This window comes from Chaetodon trifascialis, chromosome 2 (assembly GCF_039877785.1).
Source record: "Chaetodon trifascialis isolate fChaTrf1 chromosome 2, fChaTrf1.hap1, whole genome shotgun sequence".
In the NCBI taxonomy this organism is placed as follows: Eukaryota; Metazoa; Chordata; class Actinopteri; order Chaetodontiformes; family Chaetodontidae; genus Chaetodon; species Chaetodon trifascialis.
The window spans coordinates 2,206,541-2,227,841 of record NC_092057.1 but is presented as its reverse complement, the minus strand read 5'-3'; the positions used below and the strand labels follow the sequence as shown (position 1 = coordinate 2,227,841).

The 21,301-nt window shown below is 45.1% G+C and overlaps 1 protein-coding gene across 1 annotated transcript in view; it reads right to left on the bottom strand.

The window, feature by feature from the left end:
• Positions 1 to 21,301, bottom strand: part of LOC139348042 (collagen alpha-1(XI) chain-like) — a 35,222-nt gene that overhangs the window by 2,886 nt on the left and 11,035 nt on the right. Inside the window, exons 2-61 of the mRNA XM_070987993.1 lie at positions 20,621 to 20,788; positions 20,416 to 20,507; positions 19,870 to 19,991; positions 19,560 to 19,722; positions 18,363 to 18,485; positions 16,520 to 16,639; positions 16,306 to 16,431; positions 16,129 to 16,176; positions 15,250 to 15,291; positions 15,065 to 15,127; positions 14,902 to 14,976; positions 14,264 to 14,347; positions 14,082 to 14,138; positions 13,598 to 13,651; positions 13,441 to 13,494; positions 13,248 to 13,301; positions 13,104 to 13,157; positions 12,967 to 13,020; positions 12,829 to 12,873; positions 12,121 to 12,174; positions 11,384 to 11,428; positions 11,253 to 11,306; positions 11,129 to 11,173; positions 11,003 to 11,056; positions 10,830 to 10,874; positions 10,417 to 10,470; positions 9,989 to 10,033; positions 9,645 to 9,806; positions 9,463 to 9,516; positions 9,303 to 9,356; positions 9,171 to 9,215; positions 8,427 to 8,480; positions 8,244 to 8,288; positions 8,103 to 8,156; positions 6,781 to 6,834; positions 6,554 to 6,607; positions 6,342 to 6,449; positions 6,132 to 6,221; positions 5,971 to 6,024; positions 5,674 to 5,781; positions 5,376 to 5,483; positions 5,145 to 5,198; positions 4,988 to 5,041; positions 4,562 to 4,669; positions 4,394 to 4,447; positions 4,227 to 4,280; positions 4,080 to 4,133; positions 3,939 to 3,992; positions 3,673 to 3,780; positions 2,552 to 2,605; positions 2,017 to 2,070; positions 1,846 to 1,899; positions 1,534 to 1,587; positions 1,344 to 1,451; positions 1,201 to 1,254; positions 916 to 969; positions 724 to 831; positions 387 to 440; positions 245 to 280; positions 84 to 137 (exon numbers count right to left, since the gene is read on the bottom strand). Coding sequence (XP_070844094.1) covers positions 84 to 137; positions 245 to 280; positions 387 to 440; positions 724 to 831; positions 916 to 969; positions 1,201 to 1,254; positions 1,344 to 1,451; positions 1,534 to 1,587; positions 1,846 to 1,899; positions 2,017 to 2,070; positions 2,552 to 2,605; positions 3,673 to 3,780; positions 3,939 to 3,992; positions 4,080 to 4,133; positions 4,227 to 4,280; positions 4,394 to 4,447; positions 4,562 to 4,669; positions 4,988 to 5,041; positions 5,145 to 5,198; positions 5,376 to 5,483; positions 5,674 to 5,781; positions 5,971 to 6,024; positions 6,132 to 6,221; positions 6,342 to 6,449; positions 6,554 to 6,607; positions 6,781 to 6,834; positions 8,103 to 8,156; positions 8,244 to 8,288; positions 8,427 to 8,480; positions 9,171 to 9,215; positions 9,303 to 9,356; positions 9,463 to 9,516; positions 9,645 to 9,806; positions 9,989 to 10,033; positions 10,417 to 10,470; positions 10,830 to 10,874; positions 11,003 to 11,056; positions 11,129 to 11,173; positions 11,253 to 11,306; positions 11,384 to 11,428; positions 12,121 to 12,174; positions 12,829 to 12,873; positions 12,967 to 13,020; positions 13,104 to 13,157; positions 13,248 to 13,301; positions 13,441 to 13,494; positions 13,598 to 13,651; positions 14,082 to 14,138; positions 14,264 to 14,347; positions 14,902 to 14,976; positions 15,065 to 15,127; positions 15,250 to 15,291; positions 16,129 to 16,176; positions 16,306 to 16,431; positions 16,520 to 16,639; positions 18,363 to 18,485; positions 19,560 to 19,722; positions 19,870 to 19,991; positions 20,416 to 20,507; positions 20,621 to 20,788 — 4,262 coding nt within the window. The remainder of the gene's footprint in view (positions 1 to 83; positions 138 to 244; positions 281 to 386; positions 441 to 723; positions 832 to 915; positions 970 to 1,200; positions 1,255 to 1,343; positions 1,452 to 1,533; positions 1,588 to 1,845; positions 1,900 to 2,016; positions 2,071 to 2,551; positions 2,606 to 3,672; positions 3,781 to 3,938; positions 3,993 to 4,079; positions 4,134 to 4,226; positions 4,281 to 4,393; positions 4,448 to 4,561; positions 4,670 to 4,987; positions 5,042 to 5,144; positions 5,199 to 5,375; positions 5,484 to 5,673; positions 5,782 to 5,970; positions 6,025 to 6,131; positions 6,222 to 6,341; positions 6,450 to 6,553; positions 6,608 to 6,780; positions 6,835 to 8,102; positions 8,157 to 8,243; positions 8,289 to 8,426; positions 8,481 to 9,170; positions 9,216 to 9,302; positions 9,357 to 9,462; positions 9,517 to 9,644; positions 9,807 to 9,988; positions 10,034 to 10,416; positions 10,471 to 10,829; positions 10,875 to 11,002; positions 11,057 to 11,128; positions 11,174 to 11,252; positions 11,307 to 11,383; positions 11,429 to 12,120; positions 12,175 to 12,828; positions 12,874 to 12,966; positions 13,021 to 13,103; positions 13,158 to 13,247; positions 13,302 to 13,440; positions 13,495 to 13,597; positions 13,652 to 14,081; positions 14,139 to 14,263; positions 14,348 to 14,901; positions 14,977 to 15,064; positions 15,128 to 15,249; positions 15,292 to 16,128; positions 16,177 to 16,305; positions 16,432 to 16,519; positions 16,640 to 18,362; positions 18,486 to 19,559; positions 19,723 to 19,869; positions 19,992 to 20,415; positions 20,508 to 20,620; positions 20,789 to 21,301) is intronic.

Here is a 21,301-nt window from a genome sequence, read left to right as displayed (position 1 = left end):
GGAAACATCGATGAAGATTTTACTGCTTATTGTAAGTTAATGAGGGTTGTTGGATGCACTAAATCTCAGTAAGCCAAACTCACTGGTGGTCCTGGAGGTCCTGCAGGCCCAGTGTCTCCTCTGGGACCAATTGGACCCTAATGCAGACAGTGCAAAGAAATAAGTTAAGGGTGGTAGAGAGGTATGAGGCTCCAATGTGATATTACTGCCAAATTCAATCTAATGCAATGAGCATCACAGTTACCTGGTTTCCTTTAGAGCCCTTTGGACCAATAGCACCCTGTGACAAAGGTAAAGGTAACATGAACGATGTGCCAGCGATCCCAATAGAAACAGCGGTGATGTACATTTTTGCTTGTACTGTCACGATTACGTTGTGTACTCACAGACAGACCCGTGGGGCCAGGGGGACCATGGGGACCTGCTGGACCAATCGGACCCTGATATTAAACGTGAAAGAAACAAAACTGTCAGCTGATGCTGGAGATACAAAGTTCATTGTTATTGTGTTTTTCATGGGAGGTGATGAAAAATGGCCCATTGATGTGATTAAAGAAATTACATTCTGTGTTTCCTCCTGTAAAACTGCTGCATGTATCCAACTGAATTTTACAAACCAAAGATGTAACAGTGGGGCACAGACACTAACACAAGGAAAACCTGCCGACAGGTTGCCTGCTTTGCCGGCTGGTGTGTACGTGTCTGTGTGAGTATTTTCAGCACCTCATCTCCTTTTGCACCCTGCAGTCCCTGGTTTCCTGGCAGTCCTCTGTCTCCCTTCTCTCCGATGTCTCCTGGTGGCCCGATCAGACCTATGAGACCACCGTGACCCTGCAGAGATGTCAGAAATGAGCTCAAGGTCAAAGTCAAGTCAAGGTCAGAGTGAATGATTCTGTGTGCACAGTATGTACGCACCTTGTCTCCCTTCTTGCCATGGTCCCCCTTTAGCCCTGGTAATCCCGGTGGACCCTGAGAAGATGACGTTATGATGAGGTCCAACACAATTCACCGTGTGACAAGTGCATATAAAAACTCATTCATGCACCACTCCAGACTGCTATACCTCCTCTATTTTAACAGCTAAGGATTGAAATGTGAGTGTTTTGCTCATAATGTCCATAAACTGTTAATAAAATCTCCTTTAATGTCATTTGAAAAAGTCTTTTTTTTTTTTGCTCTTGATTTGCTGAGTCATCTTACCATGGGACCTGGGGGCCCTGCCTGGCCAGGTGGTCCATTTAAACCCTGCTCACCCTGAGAGAAAGACAGACAGACAGAAATAACTGAGCCTTCATCTTTTTACGCTCCACTTCCACTGCTTCACTCTTCGCTCTCTGACTTACCGCCGGGCCGGGGATGCCTCTTAAACCTTGAGGACCAGGTTTCCCAGGGTGTCCCTGGGCACCAACGGGCCCAGTCTTCCCTATGGGTCCCTCCAAACCGGGTGCACCCTGAAAGGGACAGAGAGCAGGGGGACGTTCAGAGGCTGTGAGTGCTGAGACGTTATTATTCAGAGTTGTTTCTAACTCTCACCTTGGCTCCCTTCAGGCCTGCCTTTCCTTCCTTGCCTGCTTTTCCCAGGTGGCCCTGAAGAACAGCATTTTAAAACATTTTAACCTGAATCTGTCAGACAGATGCACTGATGCACACACACACACACACACACACACACACACACACACACACACACACACACACACACACACACACACACTGAGAGTGCATTAAATACCTTCAACTCCATCCTACCAGGGAAAAGGGTTTAATGTTTTACTTAATCAAACAGGAGACAGAAAATGAGGACGAGTGCGTCAGAGGTTCACGCAGGGACAAAACAACACAAACCCTTCGGCCAGGGGACCCATGTGGTCCAGGTTCTCCTGGTGCTCCTGGTGGTCCCTGACAAACATAAGGAGAGCATTATACGGCCGGTCATTGATTAGTAAGATGACAACATCCTTCATGGTTATGAACTGCCATGCATGTGATGGTGTGTGATGAAAGAGAGGAGCTCACAGATTTCCCAGGGTCTCCTGTGTCTCCTTTAGCCCCAGGCAGACCATCCACACCCTGATGAGGAAAGAAACAGAGTTGGCAGAGGAAAACTACACTTCTTTTGCTCCAGAGAATAAAGTTGAAGATGAATGAAAACATGAAACATGAAAACATGATTTTTTTTTGTTTATAGTGATGTGCTTGTGTCGATACAGTTACGAGACATATTATTGGAGAGTAATGAAACAGAGAGGCAGTTCCACAAAGTCAAACAGAAAAAAATTCAAAAGCTCCAGGTTACGACAAAGAAACAGCCCGTCATGAGGACACAGGGCGCTTCCACTAATCTTAAAAATAAAAATCTCATCTTTCAAAAGCCAACTCGACTCTTTACCTTCAGACAACCAACACAAGTCACGATTCTTTAAACTTTAACACTTTTTAAAGGTCTTTTTTGTCAGCCTGGTGTTTCCATAACTGCCAACATGATTTCAATTAAAGATGGAGATGAAGAAGAAGGGAAAGAGGAAGTTGAATAGAAAGAACAGGCACTCACATTGGGTCCAGCCTCTCCCTGCTGTCCGAGGTCCCCAGTTAGACCTATAGGACCCTGAGGGGAGGGGGAGAGAGGGGGGGAGAGAGAGAGAGAGAGAGAGAGAGAGAGAGAGAGAGAGAGAGAGAGAGAGAGAGAGAGAGAGAGAGAGAGAGACCTTGAGCTAGTGTGGCATCATACTGTTCTGTGCAGTATGACATAGACGGCTGTAAATGTGTTTTTAATCTGGTCCTGTCCTGCAAAACGCAGCCAGCTGTAACCACAGACGCAGCAAAGTTCAGACAAACTGTGACAGACAAAAAGGTTGAAGTGCCTTCCTTTAATGCCTTTTTAAGGCTTATTAATTTACTAAAAAAACTCACTGCCACAGACCCTCCTTAAAACACCCAGAAGTGCCTTGGATAATGTTCATGGAATTCAAGAGGAAAGTGCAGTATTTACCAATAAAACTGCTTTTTTCTTTTTCAGCTTTCTTTTCCATTTTTGTAGCTTTGCTTAAGAAAAATATACTTAATTTTGATTATCTAGAGCGCATAAATTATAGTGATTCTTTGTTTTTCTTGGTGTCTGTCTGCCCATGTACTATTGTGTGTACTGTAGTTATATTAAAATCAATACAAAAGCAATGTACAATTTAATATGTTTGAATGAATTTCACTACTCCGAAGATGAGGTGGGAGTTAGTGAGATCTGCTGAGTTGGTAAGTTTTAGCGTGGTTAGCTGGGTTATTTCCTCCAGCACTGGTGCATTAAGACAAAGCCAAGTGTCGTTATGTAGAAAACCAAACTGTTACCCAGTCAGTTTATCAGAGGGACATTTTTCTCTTAAAGATAACAGCTATGGTGGAATAAATTCGAGTTTTAGCTTTAGATGAGGCTAGCAGATAGCAGAGGCTATCTAAAACAGACATTGGTCTCTTACTTAAGCTGTTCAGCTGATTATGTGTCTGAGGTGGAGAGTGCAGGGCAGTGTGCATGAAGTATGTTATAGTACAAGAAAAACTGCATTAAAGCGCATTTTGCAGTGTAATGTAGGTTAAACGTGTTTTACAGTGCTGTGTTACATTGTGCAGTGTACATCAGTACAGTGTTAAAGAGTGGTTTTTGGATAGATTGCTTCTCACAGCGTTGCCCTTGGCTCCGTCATCCCCTGGGGGGCCCCTGGCTCCTGGAGGACCGGCTGCCCCTGGAAGGCCCGTATCTCCCTTCTCCCCCTGGTCTCCTTTTTCTCCCTAAAGTAGAAAAAGAGCAGAGTGAGTGATTAAGAGGGCTGTGTTGGAGGAGAAGAGCGAGAGAAGCATAAAAACTGAAGCTGGTGGGAGCAGGTTAGAAGACGTCTTTGATGAAAACGTGCGTCCCCCCTCCAACCCCCAAAATAAAGCAAACTCACCAGCTTTCCTGGAACACCGACTGAACCGGGGTCACCTGCCTCACCATCCTCCCCCTTAGAGAGACAGAGGGAAGGAATGTGAGAAAGACTTGTTTGTTCCAAACATTATGAATGCAAAAGGTGTTTTTTCAGCTTCTTTACCTTCTCTCCAACAACACCGGGCTGTCCTATCATGCCGGGTCGACCGGGCGGACCCTGCACAACACAGAGGACATCACAGCATTTCTTCAGCATTCCAAACAAGTGCTCGAGCGAACAAGGATGCATAAATATTACTGTGAGACTTACCTGTCCCCCAACAGGTCCTTGAGGACCAGTGGGACCTTGTTGACCAGGGGGACCCTAAAACCAGGTGTGTAATGTGGGAGAAATAACATCAGTTTATAAATTTGCCTGAAAGAAGGAAAAATGTGATGTAAACAAGACACAGATCTTCAAAGAGGACTTAAGCTCACCATCAGTCCCACATGTCCACTCTCACCCTTCTCTCCTGGCAGGCCGGGCATGCCCTTGGAAAACACGCAGAGGATTAGAGGATTAAAGTGAAGAGCTCCAAGTTCACTCTATCTATTCAGAAGACATCGCTTCAATGATCTGCGCCCTGACTGCGGTACAAATTTCACCTGTAATCCTATCGGTCCTTGAGAGCCCTTGAAGCCGCGGGGTCCCTCGTCTCCTTTGGGACCGTACATGCCCTGCTGGCCCCGAGGACCCACCAGTCCATCTAAACCCTGGAGCGCACAGGAGCGTGGGGAATGAGTGTGTTTATGACTTAAAAATGATGATGAAGAGTTCTTTTTGATATAACTGGCAGAAAGGCAGGATTGTTAAAAAATATGTGAAGCAATAGTTTTGGGAAATGCACTTATTAGCTTTCTTTCCGAGAGTTAGATGAGAAAATTGATACCAAATCTTACTGTAAGGTAAAAATGAAGTGATAGCCAGCAGCCCTAACACTTCAAACCAGAGTTAGAATGAAAGCCAGACAGTGAGTGTTTACAAGGAAGCGAGCACAGATAAGGAAAATGCAAAGACGAGAGCAGACTCACTGGAAGTCCTGGCTGACCAACGAGCCCCTGAGTGCCAGTGGGGCCTGGGGGTCCCTGTGGAGAGAGAGAGCGAGAGAGAGACATTCAGACACGATCAGATCTGCTCTTGTTTCAGAGTACAGTCCATGTTGATGTAGTTCTCCAGCTCCAGACTTACTGCTTCCCCTTTATCTCCTTTGCTGCCTTTCTGCCCAGGTGCTCCCTGCTCTCCCTGTGGACACACACACACACACACACACACACACACACACACACACACACACACACACACACACACACACACACACACACACACACACACACACACACACACACACAGAAAACAGATTTTATGGCACAGCACAAACACACACACTCTCTTCCGGACTCACAGACACACACAGTTTACCTTATCCCCATCGTCCCCTGGAGGTCCTGCAGGGCCTGTAGTCCCAAGCATCCCGACAGGTCCCTGATCTCCGTCCTGACCTGCTGGTCCAAACGGACCCTTCTCCCCCTGAAACACAAAGACATTCAACATGTTATTCTGCCTTAAAGCGAAATACACAAATACTGACATTAAAAAGGGGATTTTTGTGGTTTTCTTTCAATCAATACTGAAACTCTGAAAGAGCATCAATGAAGTGAATGAAGTCTAAAGGCAAGACTCAATAAAAGAGCCACTGAACAGGAAAGAATGCAATTACAGGCTCGCCCTTCTCTCCCATTGGTCCAGGTCCTCCGATTGGTCCACCACGGCCAGGCTGCCCGATGGCCCCTGCTGTTCCCGGGGGCCCCCTTTCACCTGTTGGCCCCTACAGACAGAACATGTTGATCCTTGAACTTCTAGGCAATTAAAAGTACTGAGACAATGGATGGATGTAACTGCTGGAATCGATCTGATATTGGTTTCAATTATCAGACATCAGCTTAAACAACATCTTGTTCAGTTCACAGTCTCCTGAACATGAAGTGTAGTAACAGAAGAGATATAATGAACTCACGATGGCTCCTGGGGATCCATTAGGTCCTGATCCTCCTTTCAGACCAGGAGGTCCCTGGAAAGACCGCACATAACTTGAACTATGTCGCCTATATCATTCATTAGATTAAGGACTCACGTCCTTTGCAGGGACTGCGGTGTATGTGTACTCGTGTGTGTTACCATGACTCCAGGGGCCCCTCTGCTCCCTCTGAACCCTTTCAGTCCTGCAGGACCATTCTTCCCAGATGTCCCAGGTAAACCTGGATCGCCCTGGGAACCAAAAAAACAAGAACTAAAACATTTTACAATGAAAACACAAATGACAACTGTGTGATGATGATGATGATGATGATGATCATTGTTTATGTGCAAGTGACTGTGTGGACCCACCTTTCCACCTTCCTTGCCAGCAGCCCCAGGTAAACCATGCTCTCCAGGCACACCTGGTGCCCCTGGGTGACCGCGGTCCCCTGTTGGACCAGGTTCACCTGATTTGCCCTGAAACACACACAAGTGATTGGGTCAGTTACACCGATTCAGACATGACACACAAGGAAGAAGAAATATTACATCACAGAACTGATTCACACTGCCGGGCTCACCTGTGGCCCCACAACACCTATGGGTCCTGGAGGTCCCGTCTTGCCTTGGAATCCCTGCAGTCACAACAAAAAGATGGGTAGGAAACATATTCTGGTGTGTGTGTGTGTGTGTGTGTGTGTGTGTGTGTGTGTGTGTGTGTGTGATGAAGACCATTTCTTAAAGAAAAAGTGCAGGAACTGATCACCTGTTATGAACTCCTGTGACTAAGAAATTTGACCTCACTCACCGGCTCTCCTCTTTGGCCTGGGTGACCTGGAAGTCCATCCTTCCCACCAGGACCCTACACACACATACATGCATGCATACAGAACCACACACACACACACACATATATGCCGAGACCAAGGTGAGAAATAAATGGGAGCTCAGGATAAAAAGTGACCTCCAAAGTCCATGTATTGTCCGTAAAGTTAACGATGGGGGGTTGGGTGACCTGAATAATCTCGAGTACCATTGTTACATTTCACCCTGCTGACATTTTATTCATTGAGCTGTCAAATATTCAAATATGAAGGCAGGAATGACCCCTGCAGGCCACTGTAGGTGATTCATAGCAGCATGTGATTCAGATTTCTTCCCAGTGCATTCTCAGTCAGAAGACATTTTTATCAGGAAATGACCAAGTATGACACCTGAAACTGTAATGTAAATGAAACTGTACTGCACCACAACAAAATACCACTGCCACCAATAGCAGAATTACCGCCTCTGCCTTGCTCGCCTCCACCAACCAGTCAAGCTGCACTTTACATTCATGTCTGTCCAGACTCACTTAATATTTGTTGTGAAGAATTTAATAAAATGCATTACATGTATTTTTTTTGGGTGAAATAGATGTTTTCACTATACTGACATGTATGATTCCAGTGAATATTGTCCAATGAGGAACATGCTGTCTTCACTTAGAGACTATTTTCCACAGAGGAGTACAGAGGACTGATGAAGAGCTTCATCACATGGAGCGACAACAATCACCTGAAGATCAATACCAGCAGAATCAATGAGCGTGTGGTGACTACAATGCTTCAAATATGGATGCTGCTGCAAAGAAGCTGCAAACTGTAAAACGTGGATGCTTCACACACATCTTCAACCCGACAGCAGCACAGAAAATCTATACAATCAGCACGATTTCAAAGCAGACACCAAAGATTAGTGTCACCAACTCAGTATCTGACCAAATGTGAAATATGGTCACAATCTGTGCTGCTGTTCGTGAGTTATGGTGTTGAATAATGGCCAGAAAAGTGTTTAAGCAGAACATTATGATGTCACAGTGAAGCTGACCTTTGACCCTTTGGATATAAAATGTCACCACTTCATCATTTTATCCTATGAGACATTTGTTTGAAATTTAGTTTTAAATCTGGAGTATGAATTCCTGAGTTATGATCAAGAATGTGTCTTGTGGGGTTACAGTGACCTTTGACCTTTGACCATCAAAATCTAAACAGCTCACAATGCAGCAGAGTGGGAAAGAAGCACATCGATATTCCTTAGAAATTATCCATGTATGAGTGAGTTCAAGTGTGCTTTGTCACAACTCACACTCGATCCTTTCGGTCCCGGCTCTCCATTCCTTCCTTGCGGCCCTTGAGGTCCCTAAAAAAAACATAACCATCCAATATAACAGGCAATCACTTAACTAATCAATGAACTGGTAATTGATATCAACGATATTTGTCTCACCCTCTCTCCGGGAGATCCTGGGGGCCCATCATGTCCTGAGGCACCCTGTGAAAATAAGAGGGAGGAGGAACATGGAGGCAGTGACGGACAGAAACCGGTGAAGCAGCTAAAAGAGGAAGTGAATTCAGCCATTAACAGTGACTGATGGCGTGTTGCTATTGGCTGAGAGGAGAGTCAGCTGACCTTTTCTCCCGATTTCCCTGTAGGCCCCTTTGCCCCTCTGGCGCCTCGTGCACCCTGTGGTAGAAGGAACATGAGTGAGCTTGAACTTTACTGACCTGAGACAGGAAGTGCTCAGTTCAGCAGGAAGTGACTCACTGGATAGTGAACTCTTTACGTTACCGGTTCAGTGAACACAGCGATGACTCAGAGATCTGCTACGTTGTGATAACTATGACGAAGGCTAACACCAACAGCACATCTCAGGTACACCGTGAGAAGTTCAGAAAAATATAACTTACAGTTCAAACCTGCAATAACTGATATTTTTTGGTGATTTGGGGTGTAAGTGGAATCATGTTTGAACCCAATTCTCAATATTATCACTTTTAATTAATATTGCAAACCAAGAGCATCATCAGCTTTCATTCAGAGTCGCATTTCTGGCCACATGTAAATCCAATAATCATTCCTTTAGCTCTGTTTTTGGTCTCCACCTCCTCCTGATTTGTCACTGTGTGCAACATCTGTCACATTACACAATCTCACCTGATTCACTGATATGATAAAACGACTGATTATGCTGTAGCTGGTTTAATGTACCTCTCGCAGTAGTCAGATTTGTAGGTGTAGTGAAGCAGAAGCGTCGTCATGTTCTGTTCATACCAGATCTAAATGAGTGTCTGTTGCTGCACTGTGAATTTGAACATTATGTCATTTTAATTAACATACAATAAAATAACAACTAGAACGAGACGCTGCACTCACATTCGGACCTCTCTGGCCTGCACTTCCTGGCTGCCCTGAAGGACCCTGGGTAATACCACAAAAGACAGGACATTAATGGAAAAGTCTGACTTCCTGACATGATATCATCATTACTTTAAACCCTCTACTCACTTTCTTGCCCTTCTCTCCTCCAGCTCCCAGCACACCAGGAAATCCATCTGACCCCTGGGGAAGAGGAAGAACACATGTTCACTTTGTATGAATCTACTGTATCTGAAACGTGTTTACATTCATTTAATTAATGAATGATTGATTATTTTATTTATTTCACCTTTGGACCCTGTCGTCCTGGATATCCTGGCAGCCCAGGAACTCCCAGTTTTCCCTAAAAAAGAGAGACCGTGTGACTTTTACGTGTACACCAAGTCTACAGTGCACTTTGAGTTAATCATTGTTACTGATTATCTTTTAGCGATTCTCATTAGCATTCTACATGCTAACTTAGCTATGTACCTTCTCTCCAGAAGAACCAAGAGGGCCAGCTTCTCCTTGAGGACCCGTTTGGCCTTTGGGCCCCTCGGGGCCATCCTCTCCTCGGCCACCCGGAGCTCCATTGTCTCCAACGTCCCCCTTCGCTCCCATCTCTCCTTTAGCCCCTGGGAAACCATCCTCTCCCTGCACACAGGACGAATTAGAGGAGATGGTAAAGCAGAAAATCCAGTTTAACAGACAACAGAAAACCACAGATGGTGCTGAAAAACCACACACACACACTGTAGCTGATCTGTGGAGGTAATGTGATATTTCCAGGCACCAAAACATCCTGAATATCTTCAGAATCTTTCTGTCTCTCTCACCTTTTCACCCTTGCTTCCCTTTAATCCTCTGATTCCATCTGCTCCCTGTCAAACAGGGAAGAAAAAAAACATGGAAGTCAACAAGAAAACAGAAAACACATGATATAATATCACTGGCTGTTTGTGACATCTTCACGAGGTGGCAGGCATATCGAAGTGAGCGCGTGCTTCGCCATTAAACCTGACTGTTGGCAGTCAGAGGCACGTCCTGGAGGACATTATGAACTTTTGTCGTGGAAAAAAGCTGATGTTTTTCTGGAACAACAAACAGCCTTATTTTCAGATGGACAAACACGTCATTGCTTTATTTTATTGAATCCTTAATCAACAGAACACCATGAAATTCATTGGGTGATGTTTAAGCCAGACAATCAGTAAAACAAGGTTTTTAGACAACAGCAGGAATATTTCCTGTTTGCATTTCCTACCTTTACTCCTCGTTGTCCCGGGTATCCAACAGGCCCCTGCACTCCTACAGGACCCTACAAATGTACACACACACACACACATTAAACAAACAGTTTTGGGAAATGTATTCGTTTTCTAGCTGAACATTAGTGGGGACGATTCCTTCCACTCTCACATCTCTACGCTGATATGATGCTACAGCCTGCAGCCTGTTAGCTTAGCTTAGCTTAGCACAAAGACGGGAAACAGGGAACCAGCTACACAGGCTCTGTCGAAAGCTAACAAAATGTGCCTCCCAATACCTCTAAAACCTCTAATTACCATTTTATATTATGTTTGATTAAAGTACAGGAAGTTGGGAGCACTTGTACTGCCAGTGTGTACTGCACTGTACACAAACACAAACACAGGTACATGCATACAACAGACTCACCGGCATTCCTTTTTCACCAGGAGTACCTTCTCTTCCAGGGTGGCCCTATCGACAAGAGGACAATATCTGAATTTGGGCACGTACATCAGTTGTGATGCTGTTAGAATTAGGGACTACGTAATGATTATGTCATTCAGAGTCCTCAGACAGGAGCACAATATGCAAGTACTTACAGGGGGGCCGTCGTTTCCAGGTAAGCCCTGCATCCCTTTCTTGCCTTGAGGTCCCTGTGAGACAAAGGTGAGTCAGATCACGACTCCTTCACCCCAAAGCGAGTGATCCAACTAAAAGTCTCTTACCTTCTCTCCTGGCAGCCCCACTAACCCCTGAGGACCAGGGAAACCCTGTAGGAGAGATGGAGCATTAGTATTTGTGTGCGTTCATACACCTGGCTTAGTTTGTTATTCTGCTCAGCGGTCGCACCAGGATTCCAGGGTTTCCTTGCTGTCCAGGTGCTCCAACGTCTCCTGGGGCTCCCTGTTATAAACAGGAAATGATGTCATGGGGAGAATTTGTTATCAGGCTCTACGATCTAATACCTTTATTTTACTCACTATGTTTCCCTTTGAACCCTGAACTCCGTCAATACCTCGGATACCCTGTGAGGAGACGAAGGAAGACAATTAATGGAAGGGACAGAGCGCAAATGCTTTTTAATAGAAAATGATGGGATGTGAGGAAACTGAACTGTGCGCTGCATATATTAATCCTCTTCTGTCTGACTGAAGACAAGATAAGAGGACGGTTCACTTCTTCCTGTCTTTCACTTTGAATTTCTCCCTACGCTTCTTACATTTGGGCCAACTAATAAAACTAAAACTTATCAGCCACCCCAGTGGTTTTGCCTCGCCCTTGCTTAACTGATGGTCACAAGTGACAACTTGTGTTCCAACAAGTGCAAACATACTGTAAGTTACGTAAACTAGAAAGATACTGCTTGAGGTGTTTGGAGATATGAGGTCGTGCTTGGCAGACATTCATTTTCTCAGGTGAGATAAGAATTTCATAACATCATGTTAACAAATGGAGAACCACAGGAACATCACGACCAGACATTATCATGTGGCACCATCTGATGGTGATACTTCAGCTGGATTTATGTTGGTGGTGAGAAAGCCTCATTTAAGCTGCATGGATAAACACAGAGGCGAGATAGCAGGATGGTAATTACTGGTATCTAATGTCTTTTACTGTTGTCAAGGGTAGAGATTAATGCCTGCGACTGTGCATGTGTGTGTATGTGTGTGTGCAGACAGTCACACAAAGTGGAAGTTGGAAATTTCTCACTCACAGTCAGGCCTGGGGGACCAGGACGACCTCTGGGGCCATTCAGACCTCTGGAACCCTGGAAGACACGTCACAGTTAGATGCATGCATGCAATTGAGAGTGTGTGCATTTATACTTCTATCTCTGTGAGGACCAATTTGAATTTTAGATCTTAAGAATGAGGACACTTCCTGGCTAGTCCTCACTTCTTCACAGGGTTGGAGCAAGACTTTTTCAGGGTCCTGGGGAGGGGCTAAGAAATCTACTGTATTCTATACATGAGTATAGACAGAAATACAGTGAATGGGTATCTATTATAAGTTTGTATATATTAATGGGACATAAACAAAAATGAAAGCGTGTTTTGGACTCATGAGAAGACATTTCTGTATCTTCTCTGCAGCCAGTTAGTTTAACTTAGGATAAACACTGGAAACAGGAAAAACAGCTATCCTGACTCTGTCCAGGGAAAACTGCCTTCAGCGCCTCTGAAGCTCTGAATTAATTCAGTTACCTCTGGACAGAGCCAGGCTGTGTGCAGTCTTCATGCTAAGCAAAGCCAACTCCTCACAAACTCTGGACTTCGTCTGATCTCCCACTCGCTGCTCTGTTGCCTCACACCAACTTCCTGCCCGACTCGGCACAACTAAGCATAATGTAATTGTGTTTTAGACTAATGCCCCGTTAGATGAAACTGCAGTGGATTAAAAGAGTCTGTGTGTTGACACTTACGGCATCACCTGGCTGTCCTCTCGGCCCTTGTGGCCCCTCAGAGCCCTGCAAAGACCACAAACACATATACATCGTGCACATACAGAAACAAACTTGCCAGAACATGCATACCCACACACACACAAAGTGACCTCTCACCTTTTCTCCTGGCTCTCCAGAAGAACCCACAGGGCCTGGCTTACCCCTGTCCCCCTGAGAAAACACACACATGGAAGTCGGCCTTCAGTCTGAACTCTCTTCTTAACACCACTCACTCATTCAGCCAGATAACTCACTTTATGTCCTTTGTTTCCAGGGAGGCCAGGCAAGCCATCAAAGCCTCTATCCCCCTGAGAAGAAAGGGATGGATTAGTGAATATTTTAAGAAGACAGAGCGTCGGTACATGAAGAGTGCGACTGTGATATCAATTCTTCTTCACCTTTGCTCCAGGCTCTCCGATTGCACCACGGCCCCCATCTGCACCCGATCGACCCTAATGAACGCAAACACAAGCGAGTCGGACATGGCAGGTTCCTCACTGACATAATGTCAATGTTTTCACTACGACAGCATCATCGCAGAATTACAGAGGATGATACTTATTGAGAAAAGACTGCGGTAAATACTCTCACCTGTTTCCCAAGTCGTCCGTTCTGACCCGGCATACCTGGCTGTCCCGGAGGACCCTGGAGAGAAACAGGCGGAGAGAGAGCAGGTGACAGGTTCTCAAACGAGCTATACAAAGGAGTGAGGTGCTGAACGTGTTGCTATGACAACCAGCTGACTCACCGGTGGGCCCGTCTCTCCCCTGGTCCCCTTCAGCCCAGAGGGACCTGGTGCACCCTGGGAAAAACAGTTTAGGTGATTAAATTGTCCAATCAAGTCTGTTTTAGGATCGATTGTCTCGTACTGTGTGAATCTACCCGATCTTTTCCTCTTCAGGAACTTAATGACCTGTAACTCAACATGCAGCTATTGCCGTGGCTTCGACCTCCTGCGCTCCGTCTGCTTTGGGGAGCTCCTGAAGCTACATTTCTGTCACTGTTCAGGAGGTGAATGCGACAGGTCGGTCGCAACCTCGAGTAATAAGGGAGGACTTGTGTTTAACGAAGCGCTGCAGAGAAGTGTGTTAAAACAAGTGATAATCCGATTCACAACATCTGACATGTGCGTTCTGGTGCCTTGGTTTTTGTTTCTCTGCACTGACTGTAGACTGTCGCAGCAGGCGCATACACACCAAACACCAAAATAACACTGTGATGTGATCTCTCACCAGTGGTCCAGGTCTTCCCCTGAGGCCGAGCGGCCCTGGAGGTCCCTTCATAGCCAGCTAGAGGAGGAGGAGGTGGAGGGAGGAAGAAGGAGTCAGACAGCGACACACAAACTGCAGTATGTCAGCTTTGTGTGTGTGTGTGCTTTGAAGATGTGACGGTAGTATTTCTTAAGTTTGTGTACCTTGGTCTGCTGCAGGATGGCCTGAGCCTGCGCCTCCTGCGCAGAAACCACGGTACCTGTCTTTGGATGACTACCTGACTGGAACTGCACACACACACACACACACACACACACACACACACACACACACACACACACACACACACACACACACACACACACACACACAGAGTAAGTACACAAGACGCCTTTAAGGTAAACTCAATACCCCACCCAGTGGCCAATAAGTAGCACTGCTATCAAAGTCTTGCATAAAAATGTGCAGATGGGTAAAATTGAAAAATCTTAATAACTAGAGAGAAACCACATGTAGGTGGTTCTTCAGGGAACGAGGGGTCTTAAGGAGATCAGTAAATTATGAATGAATGTCTTAAATGGGTTTTGGAAAATGAAGTGAGGGGCAGGTGCTCCTGAACCAACTAGTTTAAAACATGTTGCTGTATCAAATTCAGAATAGGCAGATATTTACAAAAATCAATGAAGCTGATGAGGCCAAACATTAAATATATTGTCTTTGTCTCATTTGAATATGTCAAAAATTTCTCCGTTTTGACTTTCACACATTGTTATTTGTCCGCTAACTTCCCGAGCAACACGACTGCAGCTTATAAGGCCACACAGAAGCGTCTCCATGTTACCGGTATGATCATAATGTTTCCTGGGGGACCCGGTATCCCATCAGCTCCGTTCAGGCCTGGCCGTCCTGGAGGGCCCTGAGGAGGAAGAGAAGGACGGTTACGGAGAGGCGCTAACATGTGGTGAACTCTGTCACTCACACAGCAAGCAGAGGATGGGCCTCACCAGCTCCCCGGGGTCTCCTCGAGGTCCTACTGGTCCCGTGACTCCAGGAGGTCCCGTCTCTCCCTGCACACAGACAAAAAACACAAACATCCACCTGAGTTTGATGGACTTCTATTTCCATATTAAAAGTCACAAAACAGTTTTTACCAAAATACTGAAGGAACGAGGAAGCAAAATGTCCTCACCTCTGGCCCTGGAGGCCCATGTGGTCCTATAATCTGCGTTCCCTGCAGAAATTTAACACAAGTTAACTTCTTCTCTGAGGTTTGTTTGGTTAATTCTTTTATGGTGGAGTGTGGGGGAAGAGCTGAGGTATTTTCTTTTCATCTTGAAATGCACTGGTGGCATTTTAATGCATGTGACGATAAATTCCTTCTGTTCATTTCTTAGAAAATCAATTGAGAAATTCTTTATGGATAAAGCAGCCAGTCAGAAATGTCAATGTTAGGTTTATTCAGCAAATTAAAAACCTGAAAACCCGTCACCTTGGCTCACTTTGAGGCTAAATTCATCTCGAATTCCAATACTGCCATGCAGATCATTGATTTACAACATTGTCCACAATGTACAGCAAGAGATATTAAAGAGAAAGTAACCACAGTTTAAACACTGTCTCTGCTTTCTTCAGTACCTTAAGATGAGAGGTGTAAACTGATTTTCTGCAAAACCCTTTTTTCATTTAAAAAAGTCTACAAAGCTTCAACAACAATTCAACACTGCTGTCTCATGTTTTAACACCAGGCCAACCCTCTCACCCTGCACAGAATGATGAGCACAGATAGTAGATGGATGGATGAATATCTGATCAAAGAGCAAGTAAATGATAGTAAATTTGACCAAGTATTCGATGCCTTTCTTCTGCTTCTGGACAGACAGACAGACAGACAGACAGACAGACAGACAGACAGACAGACAGACAGACAGACAGACAGACAGACAGACAGACAGACAGACAGACAGACAAACAGACAGACAGACAGATGCCGTGGACACGTTTTGATCAGTGTTTCGAGGACCACTATCATGTGTGTTTGTGTGTTTTTAAGCTTGTGTGTTCTCCTCACCGCTCCCAAATAGCCTTGCTCTCCTTTCTGTCCTTTCTCTGGTATGTCCTAAAGACAGGAGATGGACATGGACACACACACACACAGCATAAATGTAGATGAATCAGACGCACAGACGGTTCGTTTTCTACTCTCCACACAGACTTCCTTTATGAATATTTGATGTTTAGATGGCACCTGTGCGTTAAGAGTGTAGTCCCCTTCTCTCTCAGCTGGTCCATAGCGGTCATCATATTCTTCTACATACTCATACTCATTCACATCATAGTCTGTCGTGTTGTCGTAGTCTTCGTACTCTATGATCTGTCCGACGAGCATAAACAGAGACGATTAGAGACGGACAGAACGAGACAGAGGAGATAAAGGCCGAGCTCGTGCTGCTGAGTCTCACCTCGTACTCGGTGACATTAGGACCTGCGGTCACCGTGGAAACGGACATGTCATCATAGAGGTCACTGTAGTCAAAGCCCTCATACTCCTCCACCACATGTTTCTTCGGTGCTCTCTCCACCTGAAGAGCATAAAGGACCAAAGAGCTGATGCTCACAGTTTGATTCTCCACACAGAGCATTTAACAGGATGACAGAATGAGCAGAAGTGGAACTTTTAGGACATAAAGGACGAGATTCGCCTCCTTGAGCGGTCTGACTGAGCGCTCTGTTGCATGAAAGATATCATGAAAAAACCAAGAAATACGCGCCGCCGCCCACACATGGCACGGCTGCAGTTGAATCTTTTTATTTTAGCTGCTTCAGGACGGCCTGTTTAAGCATGACGGCTTCATTAGATTGTTATCAGAACGCACAAGGGTGTCCACATGCCATGTTTACTGTTGGCTTCTTCCTGTCGACTGCCTTTTTGGTGGCGTTACAATAAAATAAGTGAACACAATGAACCAGGAGTCCTGGAGTGTTTTGAGCTGTACGCCAGATGATAAATCAAACAGCAGCAGCGGAAGAGGATTTGAAACCTTTCCCAGGAGTGTGGAGCGCTGGCACAAAGAACCTGGCGAAGCATAATGGATCACAAAGCCTGTGTAGTGTGTTTTACTGCGAAGAGCGAAGGATAAAGAGACAGCGAGAAGCAAAGCAAGAAAGAGAGGATGAGAGCTCAGTGAGCACGAGGGGATTTTTAGGATTTATAACTTTATTTTGCACTGCTGTACACCTGCTGTACACCTGTTGTACTATTTTTATGTTTTTGTTTTTATATTGACAGATAAGACGTGTTTCCACCATCATCGTGATATGAACAATCACGAAAAATAACTTTATCTACACACACTCAGAAATTTGGCAGGTAGATTTTCGTTTGGAGTTTCATTTACAGACAAGCTGTCCTCTGCTGTCGGTCTGAGTTTGACACACACAGGAACAGGGACTTCATGGTGCATTCAAGTGCAATCTGTGAAATCTACGCTCGAATGGCCTGTTAAGTTTCTATTTTCTTCTCATTTTCCTCTGTTGAAATGTGTGGGCTTACATCTGTAAATACTTTTTTATTCTTCAACTACAACATTTTAAATAACCAGATGCTGAAATCACAGCAGTATCCCATTTGATTCTACATAGGCATTTAAGATTAACCACAAACTCAAACATATTCTTGTAAGTTGTCATTTGCACACTTCAGTATCTGTTTATTTATCACAACTCATCATCTCTGTAACACTGAACAATCTTATTGCACATCACAGATTTTCCTCCTATCGTGCAGAAACACCGTGTGTACTGTTTATCTCGTTCTGTGCAGTGTTTTGTAACTGTGTTTGGAAAATTGGTTTTATTATTATTTTATTATTATTATTAATCATTACAATTAATGTGCACATGCAAATATGAGCAGCACAAGTGTTGAGCTATGTCTGACTAACTCCACATGCAGCACATGTTCTGCAGAGATCTTCACCAAGAGGATTTTCTAGAGTAAATACATGACTGGAAATAATTAAACCATTCATCTTTTGGTCATATCTGCCTTCTAATCTTTCCATAAATACCAGTCATAGTTCTCCTCGTACAGATTAAACCTTGGGGGCTCCTCTACTTTTAAAAAGACAGTCTGGATTTACAACATTGAACACCTGAGATGCCTCACAGTGTGTGTTATGTGTGGAATGGGCCAGGCAGACCGGAAGACTCGATCAGGATCTCGCTGCTCCTTGTTTGTTCAAGCTGACAGGTGGTTCAGCTCTCTCTCTGCCTCCTGTGATTGGCTGTCAGAAGGGGACTTACCTCCACGGCCTCGGTTAATATGCTGCTGTAGGGCAAAGGTGCGTAACAGTCTGGGATGTAGTCCTGACAGTACGTCTCTGCTGCTCTGGGGTCATCGACGATCAGCAGCTGCTGGATTTCCCCCTGTGTCACAACAACACACACAACCCAATCTGTGACTATGTTAGTGACACCATATGGTCATCAGATGAGGTGATGTCACTCGTCCTCACTGTACAATATATCACTGATTACACAAACGACATGTCATATACATCTTTCTGCCATGTCTTGATCTTCGACTGTACGTCTTCATTTAGTGGGATCAAAGTGGCTTAACACTTTTTATCGCTGCTCTGCTCTTAATTGTCTCCAGAGCTTCAGTCTCAAGAGGTGCCAGAACATGAAGTCCACAGACAGACACAAGCTCTCTCTCCCTCCCTAACACATCCTAACACATCCTCACACATGGAAGGGAGTCCGAGCCAAATACGGGCAGTGAGCTGTTCAGTTAAACAGATGGACCGCCTGACATTGCACTGACAACAAAGGTCAGACTTGAGATCTGTCAGAATGACCTCAGACTGCTGAGGACACAACAGAAACAGAGCTCATAAAAGATTTTACTCAGCTACAGATTTGGAGCAGCAGTTTGTGAGCTTAAGCAGGACTGTTTTCTCTGCAAAACTACTGATGAGTACGAATAAATATTCATATTATGGCACATCAACAAGGCCAGTTAATTGTCATAAGTTTGATTTCTGCAAACATTTAAATCATCTGCAGCTTCGTAAAGTTCAAGCGCTCATGGTTTGAAGCAAAGGTAAAAGAGCAGTACATCCTCACGGCCACTGGAGGGCAGTGTGTGGAGATGAGCCCTTTTGTTTATTCATTTGTCATCATTTGGTATACAAATCAAACAGGCAGCAACAGGCAGAAACATTTCCTTACCACACACAAGGAGCTTACTGTGAGTTTGCTTTCTTTTCATGCTTTGCCAAGTTCATTTTGTCTTACAGTCAAATGAGTTTGGTCTTAACTCGGATGAGGTTTTTGAAGTGGAGGTGATGATGTTGGTTCTTGCCTTTAATATGTGCCACAGTGTGACAGTTTCACCTCCAAACACTTCACGTTTGCCTTTAACACCCTCCACGTGTGATTACACAGCACACAGCCACGCTGACACACACATACAGTGAATGCCCACACTCACAGCACCTCAAACACGTCTTCGTCCAGCAGTCGTGTCCCAAACACGGTGACCCCCTCAGTGCTGACGTGGGGCTCATAACCTCTGAGCAGGTCCAGGGTGTCCTGTTTGACACAGTCCAGGTAGAGAGTGACCGACTGGCCCTCCACACTGTAGGCTACTCTGTGCCACCTGGCAGGAAGGAGAGAAGACGCTTTTGTGTCTGAATATGCTTTTAGAATCCAGGAAAGGCAATTCAAGACACAACCGTGTGTGTGTGTGTGTGTGTGTGTGTGTGTGTGTGTGTGTGTGTGTGTGTGTGTGTGTGTAGTTACCCACTTGCCATCAGCCAGGTTGATCTTCCTAAAGGTGGGGTAAAGTTCTGGAGGCGGCTGACCCTCATGGTCCTCATACAGGAAGACAGGAGAGCGGCCGACCTCCACACCCAGCTGCTGTGTGCCCTGAGGTACACCGGATGGAAGGAAAGAGGGATGACGGGGTGGAACGATAATGGAAATAGTTTTCATGACTACTAAAAAAATCTGTCAATTTCCAGCTAGTGTACTCAGATTCTTTACATCTGTATATTGGTCAGTACAAAAAGGTACTGTATGTACATAATATTTACATATAAATGCAATATCAATGCACGCTCTCAGTGCAGTCTGTAAAATTATAATTCTAACCAGTTTCTGCCAAATCTGTTACAAGATTCAGCAAACTGGCAAAACACATTCTGCACCCTGTGATGCTGACAGGGGGCCTCCTGCAGGGTGCACGTTTGGTCAGGGCTTTGTTTTTGGTTCAGTACAGCTTAACTTTCGTTGGATAAATCTAAAAGAGAGAACATGCCGAGTGACAGGAAGCAGAGTGTCTGAAGCTTACCTGCGAGTCGTACAGGGAGAGGAGGAAGACCTGTGAGCCTTTCACAGCTCTAACTGTGGTCATCACTGAGAAATTCGTTGGGAATGGCAAATCTGGAGAGAATGCACACATACACATTAGGGCAGAGACTCGCGATGACCAAACACATTCATACCCACATTCATAGCCACACAACAAGCCCACAGAGGATGGTATTAAAACTTACCGGGAAAGAGTTGCTTGGTGGGCGCGCTCAGCTGAATCTTCTTGTTGATCTTAAACGACAGGTCGGTTTCTTCTCCTCCTTCCCTGCTGGTGCACAGTCCTGACTCTAACGACACGCCCTCCATGTCCTCCGACAGGTCCAGGATCTTCAGGACATCAATGGGGTCGGCTGCAAAGAGACAGGATGAGTTAGACAGATTGGTGGGTTTCACGATCAGCTGATCTGCTGTTGCTCATCAGGGCCTTCCCCTGTGAAGGTATTTATGTGTGCACACAGCACTTCATTCAAGGTTTGAGCTACTGAAAGAAAAAAGCCCTTTCAGGCCCAGAAGTGTCCTCTCAACAGAGTCAAACTTAAGCTGCACCAGCAAAAAAAGGTCAAATCTGTGCTTGTTCAAGTGTGCGACAACTCCCTCCTTTATTTCCTGTTGCCAATGAGTTTCCTGCTTCCTGTTCTGTAAGAGTCTTTAGGCTGCACTTCCTAGGTTGGCCTTCTGACCCAGCCCCAGCTTTATAGATCACCTGTGGGAGTCTTAAATCCCTACAACAGGAGCAGCGACCCTTCGCTATGATGCAAGACAACAAGAAAACACCCAACACACTCACTGTCACACTTTAAACAGCATGCAGACAAGAAATAAGAGTTAAAAACCAATGAGTATAAGGAAGTTGCTTCTTAAAG